The sequence below is a fragment of the Palaemon carinicauda genome, chromosome 29 (assembly GCF_036898095.1).
Source record: "Palaemon carinicauda isolate YSFRI2023 chromosome 29, ASM3689809v2, whole genome shotgun sequence".
NCBI classification, from domain to species: domain Eukaryota; kingdom Metazoa; phylum Arthropoda; class Malacostraca; order Decapoda; family Palaemonidae; genus Palaemon; species Palaemon carinicauda.
This window is the reverse complement of record NC_090753.1, coordinates 85755598-85770435: the sequence shown is the minus strand read 5'-3', so window position 1 is coordinate 85770435 and position 14838 is coordinate 85755598. Positions and strand designations below refer to the sequence as shown.

Genomic DNA, 14838 nt, shown 5'->3' with positions numbered 1-14838 from the left:
AATCTTTTTTTTTGACAAAATTAGCAAGTTTTTCAATAGACCATGAGCCACTCCATCCCCCATAGCAGACCTCGAAATAACACAAAGTTGAAAAGATTCACCAAAGCACAACACATCTTTCAGATTTGGCAAATTTTCTTTACCAACTCAACTTTGTTTAGAAGTTTGCTATGGGGCAATGAGTTGACCGGACACACACAAGGGTGATTTGGTAAGGGTGGCAAACTCTTATAATGGTTTGTTATGGGACAATGATTAATAGATTGTGAGTTTTCTGGCATCCTGACATTGAAGGGGCAATGAGTCAACTGCACATGCACAGCAGTAAATTGGTAAGGGTGGAGAGGCCTATAATCCCTGATACTAGGGGTGCAGCCATCCATGGATATAGAACTTTCGCAGGCACTAATCCCGCGAATCCTAAAGTCTGCCTATATATAATCCAATCCAAATATAGTACATCGGGAACAATTTATGGTAAATAAGAATTAATAATTTACACAAAAATATTTTATTGTCTATCACTTGCAGTTTACTAAATTGCAGATACAATAGACACCAAAATTTTAACTATATTAATAATAAAGTTCCATACTATTTTTTTTTCATTATCACTGTGATTTTCTGACAGCAGGTTACATTGGCTCACAGCAGCCTACATTTAGAAAGGTGACACAAGTGTCTCTTCTTCAGCTTGCAATAACTTTTTCAAATCTGCAGGAAATTATCTTTTCAAAATACCCAAGAGAATGAGCTTGTACTACAAATCTTAAAAAACTATAGTCATATCTACAGCCCATACAAAATAATTCTTCTTAAATATTGGTACTGTACATCAATTATTCAATACTCATTGGCTCCTATAACCACACTATCCCAAACACACATAAATATAGTTATATAAGCCAGTGAATTCACCATTGTGTGCTCTTTACAATAATTACAGAAGACTCATATGTTTACATATTTTTTTTATATCAGCATATACACTATATTCAATGACTAGGTTACAACAACTATCAGGAGTCTGAGGATGAAGACAATTGCTATTTTTCATCTACTGTATCTCTGCCTATTCAGGAAGCTCTCATAAGGATAAAAAAATATATGTTTTGAGCCATTAAGGAGACCATTTGATGTATATCCAGTACTTCTCTGGTCATACAGATATATATATATATGATACTACTTGACCCTAATCAACATTGCTAAGTATTTCAGCTATTAGAATATATCATAATCTTTATAAAGAAAAATCAATAAAAATAAGTTCTCGGCTAACTGTAATTTGCCATTAAGTGTAGAAAAAAAAATGAAATATATCTAAAAAAGTGTGTTCCATTATTAAGGACACTAAGGTAATAAAGCATGTTTATGAGACCAATTTAACAATAGAGGAAAGACTATTTATTTTACTTGAACTTAAACCAAAAATACCCACATGAAAATGAAGGCGCATTTAAAATATTTTTAAAATTACACATACAATACGGTATGCTGTTATTAAGATGATAAAAATGGTTCAGCTGACATGCTTAGCAAGTATTATACTTAAAAAATAAAATAATTTTAATAACTGATGACAGATTACTGTAATACTAAGAAATGTGACTAATTATCAACGTATCATAGCATAAGATGTATAACCATGAGAATGAAAGTTTGTAAAATTAATTACAATAAAATGCTTCTTAAAATATCAAGTTCACCAAATTAAGTGATATAAGAGGTTTGTTGTTACACAGAAGCTGATACATACTACCAACTATACACTGGGGTATTAAAAATGAAAAACCGGAAAGGATTCCCAAGAAATGAGTAGATGTTGGGTGCCACTGATTTTATGTGCATACTATGGTTTTTCAAAGCTGGCATTGTGCTTTAGACTTGACAAAGTTTTGACGATAAGGCAATAACGCTAACACCAACGAATAGAAAGCCAACTTAAAGGTCCTGGGCCTATTAGATTATCCTGTCACATAGACCATAAATCTTTTAAACTTCAACATGAAAAAAAAAAAACATTCCTTCCAAGTTCCACATTGTTTTGGGGGCTTATCAAATTATGCAACAACTTTATACAGCCAAAGTAAGATATTCAATCATTATAATTCATTGTACATACAGTATATCTCAATTGCTAGAAAGAAAACTAAAATTCATAAGGGGATCTAACATACTCGGTACTAGATACTACCTTGCTTAAAATGCATTGAAAAAATTCAAATATACAGAACATCACCACATGAAAATTGTGCAAAAATACATTTTCATAGTTAAATTGTTGAATATAAAATGCTTCCACAGAAAAAGATAAAAACAAGATCTGCTTGGTTACAGCTTATAATTTGGATACTCTTAATTTTAATCATATCAAAATAATGAAATGTTATGACGAAACAATGTGAAATTTTGCCGTTACAGTAAATCAATCCCCTACAAAAATATTGTATGATAACTATTTTCTGATTCATTTCATTTGTTAATTATTACAGATTTCTAGAACACACTATCTTAAAATTAGCTAACAATGAAACGAGCCATGAAAGTGATTTACTGGGCAGACATGTCGTTAAATGTTAGTACTGTAAGTTAGTCTGCTTGATTAATTTCGAGACCAGTTTCCCAAAAAACACTATCTCATAAAATTTATTTGACAAAGCTGGTGTCAACGGAACTCAAGACTGGTGTACTGTAAATTCATATCTTGATTTTACTATCACTAAAGTTTAACAATAGTGCAAAGGATATTTTGAGTTAATGTACTGTACTTGACCTCTATATCATAGTAAATAGCTTGATCCTGTCACTTGTCTTACACCAGGCAGCAGGATAGCAGAGGGAAAACTACATTTATTCTCTATCAGTGAATAAAATGTCTACCAGACAGCAACCAAAACGTGCCAAATATTCCTAAGCAGAAGTTTTGTTTTATACTTGTACAGCTCCCATTATTGTGAGACAAATTCTTGGAATTAACTAAAGCCAAATAATGTACATAAACCCACAATTCAAAATTATGTACAATACATAATAATCCAAGTACCCAATCAAACTCTTCTGCTCTGATATAGCTGTCACAAATATAATCTGCCAGCCTTTTAAGAAGGGGGCAATTACTAACAACACAACAAGAAAACTGTGCCATAAAGGCTAATATTTAGCCCAAATTCAACCATCACTACATTCAGTCTTCAAAAGACTACAGACAAGAGTCAAGAAGTCCAATCTCATACCAATGCAATGTTGACTGTTAACAATTGAAAAGACAAAGCCGCGAGTAAAAGAGTACAGCTTTGCTAGCCCTATCAACCACTTAATCGTTACCCAAGGTTACTGATGATTTTAGTCTTAAAAACCATAAGGCATTTAACAACAGATGTGGTCTCTTTCGGGGAGACAGAATTAAAGTGACATACTTTCCTCTTCAAGTAAAAAAGTAAAAAAATATCGTCTTTATGGATTTGGACCTTGAAATTCTTATTTGGGAAGCTCTAAGAGTTATATATCTGTACATTTAAAGTTCTTAAGATGTATCAGTTACGATTCCATATACGTGTGGCACCTGAGAGAGAGACTGAGACGATGAGGAAAGTTTTAATGTTATTGTTTTTTTTAATTAAATCGTTCAACTCACAGCTGCAAAGACCAGCCCCAGACAATGATTTTTCTTTTGTAATTTTCTCTCTTCTTCTGGATAGCAATACAGTGATCAACACCATTGGAAGCCTTCTTCAATTTTTCTTGAATACATGTTACAGATTACCAGTGGGTAAGTCACACCTAAAAATTGTCATGAAAACCTTCCAAATGCAATTTTATATGCAAAATAACATACCTTCAGCAAAACATCTTTTCAACATGATCAAATGACACTGTAAAATGTATCCAAAAAGTTATCCAAAAGAATCATACCTTAGCGGACACAAAATATACATCATAGTGTAAAGCACTTCTGTCTGATATATATATATATATTTACATACATAGTTTAATCCAAGGTGTAATTTTTCTGGAAAAGCTCATAACCATTACTGTAAGGTAAAATATTTCCATCCTTTGTCATTCAGGAACTTCCACAAATATAAAGTATTTGAAAAGAATATCATGATAATACTCAATGTAAATTTCCCTAAAGGAATAATAGGAAAGTATGAATATAAACCGAAGTGAATGATGCACAAAATTATCTTACAAAGGAGTAGTTTTACCTATAAGACCAAGATACAGAGGCATCTTGATGGCCATGCAAACACTTAAAAAATTCCCAGAAGTAAAAAATTCTTTTAGATTAAATAAGAAAATATCTTGGGACAAAAGACCTGAGGAATTACAATGCATGAATTTAGTTGCAGTGCAAAATCCAACCACAAGTAATTTCTATAATAGCAATTACACGAAGGCTCGGGTGTGGCAACTGCACAGCCAATTGCTAAATAAAATATTTGCTACACTATTAAAGCACAGTGAAATTCTTGAGCCTCACAATACTCCTACAGTAATTTATAACATACTGTATTTACTAACTACAGTGAAATTACGGGCTCGATGACTATACATTTGCATTGTTAGGGTGGTTATAATAAGATCTTTAAAAAAAAAAAAAAAAAAATGAGCTTCAGCAAAGAAACTGCCTGAAGATCCAACCTTCGTGAACTGTTATGACCCAATGGCTGGCTTTTTAACATATTTAGCTCTACACTGACTGATACAGTCAAGTACTTCTAATATAAATCCTCTGTGTTAAACTACATAACACATCCATTCAAACCTGCAACAAGTGACTGTTAATCTTTGAGCCAGATTAAAATCGTTAAACCATCGAGCAATCGCATCTTACGCTTATCATGTGATGTAAGATTAAGATGACAACAAAGCCATTTAGTTTTTGTGTTAATTTAGTAACAGTCCAATTGCCTGGAGAATGAATACATATTACATTTAAAAATCACAAATTACTTGGCTGTTTCATTATATACAGCCATTTTTATCACCACCACCTCACAAGACACAACACGAACACCTTTCAAACTTGACAACTCTAATGAGGGAGGGAGGAAACAGTCTGGTCCACAAAAAATTGCAGCATTGAACATTATCACGAATGCCAGAGATCTGGCAGTGAAAACCGCAAGTTGTTAAAAAAAAAATATATGTAATTGAGTTGCATTGGAAAAACTGTATGGCTGTTATCCTAATTAAAAAATTACCTTCATAAAGAAGTGTCAGACTTTTGCCATAAAAAAATAAATACATATCTATAAAATCCACTTTTAATTCACAAGTGACAAAAGTCACTGGAGCATTTACTATGATCACAACAGAGGTTATCCTCATCTTGCACAATAATGAAATCAAAGTAAAATGAGGAAAGTATAGTACGGTGTATAATTATGACTTTCGTCTTGTTCAGTTAAATTATCGTGTATAATTATGACTTACGTCTTGTTCAATTAAATCATCTTGGATAAGGGTGGAAGTAGAACCCAGAAGCTGTGCTAATTTGCTGGATTCACACTGTCGAGGTATTAAAAATGCCTTTATATGAAAGAAATAATAGCTTGAACAATCAGGACTGATGTACAATAATGCACAAGAAAAAACCCTCTAGATCTATGGCTACAAACAACCTCTAATGCTGTCTCTTTACCACGTCCTCTAATCACAATTCACTCAATACTGATATCGAAAGTTAGTTGTTCCCATCTCTTTTTGACTGTATTGAAATGGTTGAGTAAGAGTATTTGGCAAGAGATTATATCAGGCCTGACACTAGTCAAAATATTTACCTTCCTTTCAGTGTAACCATGTGGAAAGAACTTTCTCCAAGCAAGCAAATCCTCTTGAGCCTTGCAATATACCTGCAAGAAAGCAAATAAATACCCAGATACAGTTTGAAATGTGAATTTTACGCTATATATAGATAAATTAAAAAGTATTTTACATAATATTCAAAGTTGTTTATGAGATCCATGAACAAATTAAAATCGATAAGGATATCACAGCTGTCTTATATAACTGAATTATAAATGAAAATCTGTGGACCTTGAAATAATTCTAAAAACCAATTTCTCAAATTGAGGGTAAACACTATACAACCTATGAAAGAAAGTTAGATATATATCTCAGCTTATGAAAATTTTTAATTTCAAACAGCCTGTTTAGCTCATTTCACTTAACCCTTTTACCCCCAAAAGGACGTACTGGTACGTTTCACAAAACTCATCCCTTTACCCCCATGGACGTACTGGTACGTCCTTGCAAAAAACTGCTATAAAAATTTTTTATTTCATATTATTTATAATTTTTTGAGAAAATTCAGGCATTTTCCAAGAGAATGAGACCAACCTGACCTCTCTATGACGAAAATTAAGGCTGTTAGAGCGATTTAAAAAAATATATACTGCAAAATGTACTGGGAAAAAAATAACCCCTGGGGGTTAAGGGTTGGAAATTTCCAAATAGCCTGGGGGTAAAAGGGTTAAGATATGTTTCTCCCAGCCTCTATTATCAATCATGAGGCTTTGAAAAAAAAGAGAGAGAGAGAGGAGCAATTACATACCTAAAATGCAGATGTGCCGCAGACATTTCTGATCTGTTCATATGTAAGCCAGAAAGTGAGCGACCACGGACCCATTCGTAACCAGCATGGGAAGAAGCCTTTGTAGAGGGCCCAGAATCCCTCGTTATTGACTGTCTTAAGTAAACAGTCAACTGAATTTCTGTACAACAGACCTCTGAAGAACAAAAATTCCATAATGAGATGCATATCCATGTCTATAAATTTGTAAAAATTTACTGCATAGGGAAATGGATTATGAAATATTGTCATGACAAAGTAAAATAAAAAACTCGATAAGAACAATTACCTTAAATTCATATCCAAAATCCCCCTTAGCAACAAAAAATTATGAAATCTAATAAAGTGGCTTGACAGTTACATGAATAGATAAAAGAAATAAAAATGCTTACAATACATAGTCTGTCCAATATTGCTATAGCAGATACTACGGAAGCAAATCAGGAATACAAAAGGAAAAAAATATCGAAAAGAAAAGCCTGACAAAGAATTATACTGAACAGCAGCATGCAAATTATGGACTTCAAATTCTTGAATGCAAGAATTTTTCAACTTGCAAAGAGGACTCCATTAAGTATAAAGAAAAATAACAGAACAAAAACACTATTTTTATCCACACAGGCACATTATAAAATAACCCTAGATGCCATAGCATAACCCAGTAAGATTGGTTCTGGGGAAAAATCAAAAGATATCTTCAATCCACTGATGACAGCAAATGTTCCATAATGATGCTGACTTTCAAGTAAAGGTACCTTGAAAACTTGTATAAATGTTCCTTGAAATGAGAAAATATTACTTCTTTCTGCATTTGTAAAGACAGAAACAATTCTATGTACGTAACCAAAGAAACTACTTTTTATTCTGCTGATGAAAACCATTACAAGAGAAAGGTTCCTGAAAACAAATTAAAAGAGAAAGGTTCCTGAAAACAAAAGAGAAAGGTTCCTGACAAAGTACTCAGATATGAAAGTTACACAACAATCAGAAAACTGAGAGCTTCATAAAAACAATGATTTAAGGCTTAAGAAAAATGTCACAATTCTAAATAAGCTTAAACAAAAGCTGCTCGACATGGCATGACTTTTGTTTAGGCTTCCATATACTGTATGTTCCCGAGCTTTGGAAGTCTTTTGCTTCAAGGTGTATGACTCCACAACAGTCACTGGCTTTAAGAATTGGCAGAAAGAGAAGTTAACTAAAATTAAGATTTGCCAAAAAAATATAGGAAATTTAACAACTGTACAAACAGCAACCAAATGAAAAATACTACAACATTGAAATCCCTTAGAAATGGTAAAAAATACTCGTCAAGATAGAGACAGAAAACCATGCGACAAAATATGATCTCCTTGACCATGTCTACTGGAGATAGCAGTAATTTAATATTTGGATTCAAGTTATAAAATTTAGGCCATATGGACCAGTGCTGACGAGGGAGGCTATTCAGCAATGAAGTGCAACTGTGAAAAATCCCTAGGGATAACAAACAGGGGGAAATTTACCTGGCAATTTCAGATATATATCCTGTTCAATGAGCCTGTCCAAAGTACTTTTTGTAATAACATGAAAATGGCAAAAGCAAAGTGTGTAAGTGTACCTTCAACAACAGCAATAAGAAAATTCATAAAATAGCAATAAAAATAAATGCTACCTCTAATACAATCTTAAATATTGTATACATTATTAATAAACAAATCTATGGCAAGAATATAAAAATATACAGCACACGAACATCAGTGCCTGTGGTAATAAAATACTGTACTGTATTACAAACCTTACTGATAAGATATCAATATCTTTCTAAAGGAAAAAAAAAATTCCGTTCAACAACTCTTGTCAGCTAGATTGTTATTATAATAATAAAATGTATGCAAGTCCTATTAATATATTCATTGATAAGTAAAAATAAACAAAATCTGCTTTCTAAGATTCAGTGCTTTATATAAAAAAGTTGTAAAAGTAATTTGTATTTTTCCTAGCAATACAAACCTAAGTCCTTAAAAAAAATAGGAGATACATCATAGCAAGCTGGAATGACGTTGAATTGTTAATAAGGCAATGTGCTGTACAGTAGTTAGGCTACATAATGACATGTGGATATGGGGATGCTACCTACATGTAACTTTTGACCTTCCACCCAAGGACTGGGAGAGATAGTTGTAGGGTGTTATTCAACTTTTGAGGTTTTAGGAATAATATAAATTACTTTTGAAATTTATCTGTTTACATGCAAAAACTAACTTGTCATCAATCAAAATGTGGGACTTGCTCCTTGGAGGGAGGCAGACCCTATGAATCCAACTGGAAGATTCTTTTTCTTCATTGTTTCTGGTTCTGTTTGAGTAAAAAAAAAAAAAGGGGGCTCCAACAACCTCCTTACATCTAATCATAAAGATGGAGAAACTGTTTAGAAGGAAAACAGTACTAGGTCAGAAAACCTATCTTCCTGATATGGAAGATGACATCAAAAGTATAAAACCAGGCATATCCAGAGAAATATGTTTTGCAAGACACTAAGGCATTCCCCTCCTCTGTAAGGAGGATGAGGGGAGTTGCTTATCGTCAGACAAACTCTGCAAGAGGGGTGGTTATTTACATAGCTTGCCATTCATCAGATGTCCGATACAGCATGTAATGGTTTTAGCTGTTACACCCACTTGTCTAGAAGAGGGAGCTAAGAGAGTTGAACAACCTAATGAGCTGCCACTACGGGACTCAAAACAATTGCCTAAGGGCTTATGGACAACATCCCTACGGTACACTGAGATGAAGGTGGTGTGATGCCTCTGACTGGTGCCTTTAGCCCCTAATACACTGACAAATACTTCCAGAAGGGTACCAACTAAGATAAGCACCCAACTTGATGAGTAATTACTGGAGATGTAAGATGCTTGCAGGATGTCTCACAAAACTAGAAGGATATAGTGTCATTAAGACTTCCTTGTTCCTGCCAGGGCAAATTAAAAGCCTGCAACTCTCTTAAGAGCATCCACTGGTTTAGCCATGACATCATCTGGAAAATAGCCATAAAAGAGTTTCCAAGGGAGCCAAAAGCTTCCTTCAGTCAAGAGGAAGGCTGATTGTCAGTACACACTAAAGGTGATGAGACTAGCTGGAGGGACGAAGGTAAAAACTTTCATTTGGTCTTTAGTGTTTCTGATAATTAAGTTGGGGAGGTGAGATCTTTGCATTAGATAGGTGTAAAGTGTCCCTCTTTAACATAGGTCTGAGTGCTTATTCTTCCTAAAACCTCACTAACAAAGTCTGACCATGAAGTCTGAGGGAGGTTCTAGACCAATTCCATGGTATTTCCTCAAGTCAATTGTACTCACGATTGAGTTTAATGAATCCACCAACACAAGTTCCCCTGAGCACCTTTGTCCATTGATGCAATGAAGGCTAGTCATTACACCCTTAGGATCATTTCCACCTCTTGAGTAGGAGCAGGTACTAGTCAGCAGAGAGCACCTAAACTCCCTCCAGGTGAAGCATAATAGCTTTTCAAGGACAGGGATTAGCTTCCTACTTTCTGACAATTAAGTGGAAGATGAGCACTTATGGACCCTCTTCATTCAGCCTATGGTAGTGGTAGCTGTTAAACAAAGCTCACTCTTTACTCAACCGATCTCAAAGATCCCAAGCAGCAGGTGATGTCTATCACTCCCTTCTGGAGGAAGAGAGTTGGGGGGCTAGAAGTCCAATGGAACATTTTGCAAGAGGTCTTCCTTTAAGACTAATGCTTTTCAGAAGCAGTGTCTGGGGAAAAGAGGTGTTGAAGTCTAAGTGACTGACAAAAATGATGCTACTACGAAGGAGGAAGCTCCTGGAGCTTCCTAAGAAACACTATCGACCACTACACTACTATGGGAATTACAATCACAGGGGAAGTGCTGCGAAAACACCTCATAAGCACATTAGCAAATGCTAGATGTGCCTGCCAAAATATTGACATATATGTAGATTTTCTAGAATTCATAGTTACAACTCTTTACAGTAAAGAGCCATTATTGGGCATGGACAGTTGCAGGCAAAACTCAGGGCCAAACTGGGTTAATGCCCTGTTAAGGGAAGGAAATCATCATAGCATTGAATCTACAGGTGCCGAGTCTTTTCCTCCTCCTCTCGGGTACTCCACATGGACTGAGGCCGAGGAGTGCCCAAATGAGTAACAGAAGGAATAGTAAAAAGTAATGAGGGAAGAACGAGAGGACCCTTCAGCATCAATGGAAAGAAAGCCTCAAGGGTTACTTTACCTCTTTCCAAACTTCACCCACTAAACATTTGAAAGAGCACAAATGACGTTTGTCTCGGGGGACAAACTTGTCCCATACAGAAGGCACATTAATATATGGATATTCACATAAAAAATATATCTGCCATATATCATACTTTTTAGGATGCTTCTGGATGTCCTAAGGAAAACAAAAGTGAAGATAAAGATTCAACAACAAAGTGGAAAAATGAAAAGCCGCAGCAACACATCCATCCTTCCACCAAGTACCCAAAGTCAAAAGAGGTCGAGCAGTTGAGTACCTCCCCTCACTCGCCTGTCATTACCTAGGATAACTACTTTGTTAACAATTCAAATTCTGTACAAGCTTGTGGTGTTTAAGTACCCCAAATTTAAAGGATGAAAGGCTTATTTTCACATCGGAACAGCTACAACTTACTTACGACTGTGAAGATACTTGATATTAAGAAAGATAATAAGACAACTTGCTCCAGATTAATGCAAAATATGTTCATGATTACCAATGTAAAATATCATGGTGTATACAATAGGTCACATAATTAGCTTATAGATTATCTTACTCATAATAATGCCTAAGCTCTGTCAAAAGGGCACCACAGTTCTACCTGTGATGAGATTAGTTTTTGAATGTCAAAAATAAAAGATAAATCACCAAGGCATAGAAATGTCAAGTAGTATGTCCTAATGGCAGTTGGCTTTGAAAAATTAGCCTTTAAATGATATTCACTGCAAATATAAACCTAGAAAATCTATTTACCCGTCTGTGCCCAAATTTAGGGAAGACAGAGTGTGTTTATTTGTTGCTGAAATAAATGCAGTGGAAGAGCCTAATCCATTATTTTACTAATGCTTCATTTGTGTATCATTTATTTTCTTTAACAACAGTCAGAAGCATTCTTTCATTTCTGATGACTGAAAAAAATAAGTTAAAGGTCTTTGTCCTTGTTTGTGAATACTACAGCAAAATAATTATAATGAAAACAATAATAATAATAATGTCACCACCCAGAGATGGAACCCTAAGATTGGGGATGGAAAAAGACAAGTGAAACCTGATTAACAATAAACATAGAAACTATGAAGCTCCATGAAACTAAAGAATCTATTATATCTGAAGTTAAAATAGAAATATGAAGTTCATTTAGACATACATTTCTGTACCATATTTTGATATAAATTCTTTACTAAGGGAAATAATATCACAGATTTCTGAGCAGCTAGAATTAAAGCATCCCAGTTCTGCAATAATAAAGGAATATATATGGGTAATACTTCACCAGGATAGGGAAGTTACTAGAAAACAAATAATGTAACTTTTAACAAATTCAGTTTCTTAAATTCCAAAACGGTTGAGTTACGGAGTCAAAAGAACAAATGCCGTTCTTTGCTTACTTGTTGAAAAAAAAAAAGAGACAATATTGCTTATTTGTACGATAAAAAAATAAAAATGCCCAATTTTATTCTTTTACAGTCTATCCTTTCCACTTCCAGATTTGCTCTTCATAAATTTGATTATTAGCACATAGGGCCAGACATTCCATAAATAAATATTCATAGATATTTATTCCCAATTATATAGCACCTATTATAGAACAGTCTTCAATAGAAAAAACAGCAGGCCTTGATAGCAAAGACAAAAAGTCACTACAGTATTAAACGAGGGCTTAAAAACTCACTTATAGAACAAAATCAGTTTTCACTTATATGCCATGTTTATATTCGAGTAAAGTATGCTGTAATTATTTGTTTTTTCAATAAAGGTGCATTTACACTTACATTTGAGTAAATACATCAACTGAAAAAAACAAAAAAAGGCTTTGAGTTAAGACAAAATACAACACAGGTAGGTAGGTCATTTCATGGATTAGTCGCCCTCCATAATTCTCTACTCATGACCACCTCTTTCAGCTCTTGGTACCTTCTCCATCCCTTCAGGTCATCTAGCATTGACTTCCTTTTCCTTCCCCATGGGTCTTTGTACTTCAAATTCACCTTTTATGTCCTTCAGTAACTCATCTCTTAATACGAGTCCTTTACAATTTTTCTGCATTTTCTTTGTTGTTGTAATTAGGGGTCCCTCTTCTCCAACTATTCCCAGTACTTCTTCATTTATCTTGTGGTCTCTCCAACTTATTTTCAGCATCCTCTTCCATATCCACATTTCAAATAATTCCAGACGTTTCTTGTCTGTTGCTTTTATAGTCCATGTTTCAGAACCGTACAATGCTACACTCCATATGAAACATTTTACAAATGTTTTCTTCAGTTCCCTTTACAGTTTAACCCTTAACTTTTCTCTCTCTCTTTCAAACGCTACCTTACTTTGGGCTACTTTGCTCTCAATCTCTTTTCGGCAGTACTTCCCAAGTACTTTAAATAACTGACTTGAAATATCTTGATCTTAGATATCTTTATTTAAATTTCATACTTAACACAGATATATACAGGTGATACTGTTAAGTGAATTTTCAATCCCTTGTGTAATAATGGTTGTCTTTTACTTTTGTTTTTAAATAAAAAAAAAAAAAACACCTTTCTGAATTTGGAGACATAACCATAAAAACTATTACTTTTGTCTTTTCTATAAAGGCTACAGTCCAGTTATTTTCTAATTATACTATAAGGAAATTGAGGGTCTGATTTGTCATCCAAGTATATACATTCGCTAAAGCGTCTTTTACCTAATCCTGAGAAGCATGGGGTCTAACTGTACTGGTGCCTCAAGCCAATACAGTACAGTTAAAAGACAGTCTGCTGTCTTTCCTCATTAAGAAATATTAACTTTCTCCAACCCTATGGAGTAAGAAACTGAAATATAGAATTTATTTATACTGCAAATGAATTGAAAAATGTCAAGCTTTTCTACCCATAAATAGAAGGGCATTGGTATTCCCTTTAATCCGCATGTCATCTTAAGACACAGCAAGTTAATTAATGTGTCCTGGTGAGTTCAATTCATGGCTGTGGTGACAAATAACGTAAAGCAAATGTAATCTACCATGCAGTTCTTAAAATAACATAACATGCAACAAACAAGCAAAGGACAGAGAGATGCCAACTCACCATTGCGTTGTTTCACACGACGGACCTAACCAGGAAAATTGACTTCATTTGAGTATCTCACCTTATATACAGGAATAATTACATTTAACAATAGAGATCCTACAACCCTTCCATAGGAGTTAAAATTATCTGATAAGACAAGTATGATTTTAATTTATTACTATTTATTGGGTCAACGTTATGACAAATGCAGTCATCACTTTCATTGTTTCTATTAAAAAAAAATGTGAATTGAAATAGAATCTGGAAATATAATTTACTTGGTAAAAATTTCCATGATAGATAGAAATTGGGAATGTTAAAAAGAACATATGAATAAGTAAAAAAATACAACTTTATCATAACCAGTTGTTGTTTCTCTTCTTTGGCTGGTAAACTGCATATGTCATACCAAGAGACTACTATATAAAATGCTAGCTAAATATAAAGGGTAGGCCAAGATCATAAATAGTCTAATTCAGTGCTTATCACATTCACTTTCCCATATTTAAATATTTGAATAAAGAAAATTTAAAAGTCATTGAACCTGCCAATACTTCTACTCCTCTATGTATATAAAGATAAATGGAACAGAAGAAGGAAAAGCTGTCCCCAAAACTAATATACCAGTAAATAAAATCCTGTAATTTCACTTTCTCTATTTAAAGTATTTCTCTTGACATTAACTGTCATTATTCCCAAGAATTATAGTGTCATGACCGCATCAACACAAAAGGGTGACTGACCTAAAACATAGTCTCCTCATCAACTACCTCTTAAGAAAAACATATCTCACCTGTAAGTGATTTAAGACAAGCTCAATCAGAGCAGTTGTAATATCATGTACTGATTATCATAAACTCATTCATTCTTCTAGCCTTGCATATTGCCTCACATTATGCGAGAGAGAGAGAGAGAGAGAGAGAGAGAGAGAGAGAGAGAGAGAGAGAGAGAGAGAGAG

At 34.1% G+C, this 14838-nt stretch overlaps 1 protein-coding gene across 6 annotated transcripts in view; it reads right to left on the bottom strand.

Annotated features, from left to right (window-relative positions):
* Positions 1-495: 495 nt before the first annotated feature.
* The window catches only part of Ucp4A (Uncoupling protein 4A), a 68683-nt gene continuing 54340 nt past the window's right edge, over positions 496-14838 (bottom strand). For all 6 annotated transcript variants that reach the window (XM_068352873.1, XM_068352871.1, XM_068352870.1 and 3 more), the window contains 2 exons: positions 6563-6737; positions 496-5861 (listed from right to left, as the gene is read on the bottom strand). In XM_068352873.1, coding sequence (XP_068208974.1) covers positions 6563-6737 — 175 coding nt within the window. In that variant the 3' untranslated portion in view covers positions 496-5861. The remainder of the gene's footprint in view (positions 5862-6562; positions 6738-14838) is intronic.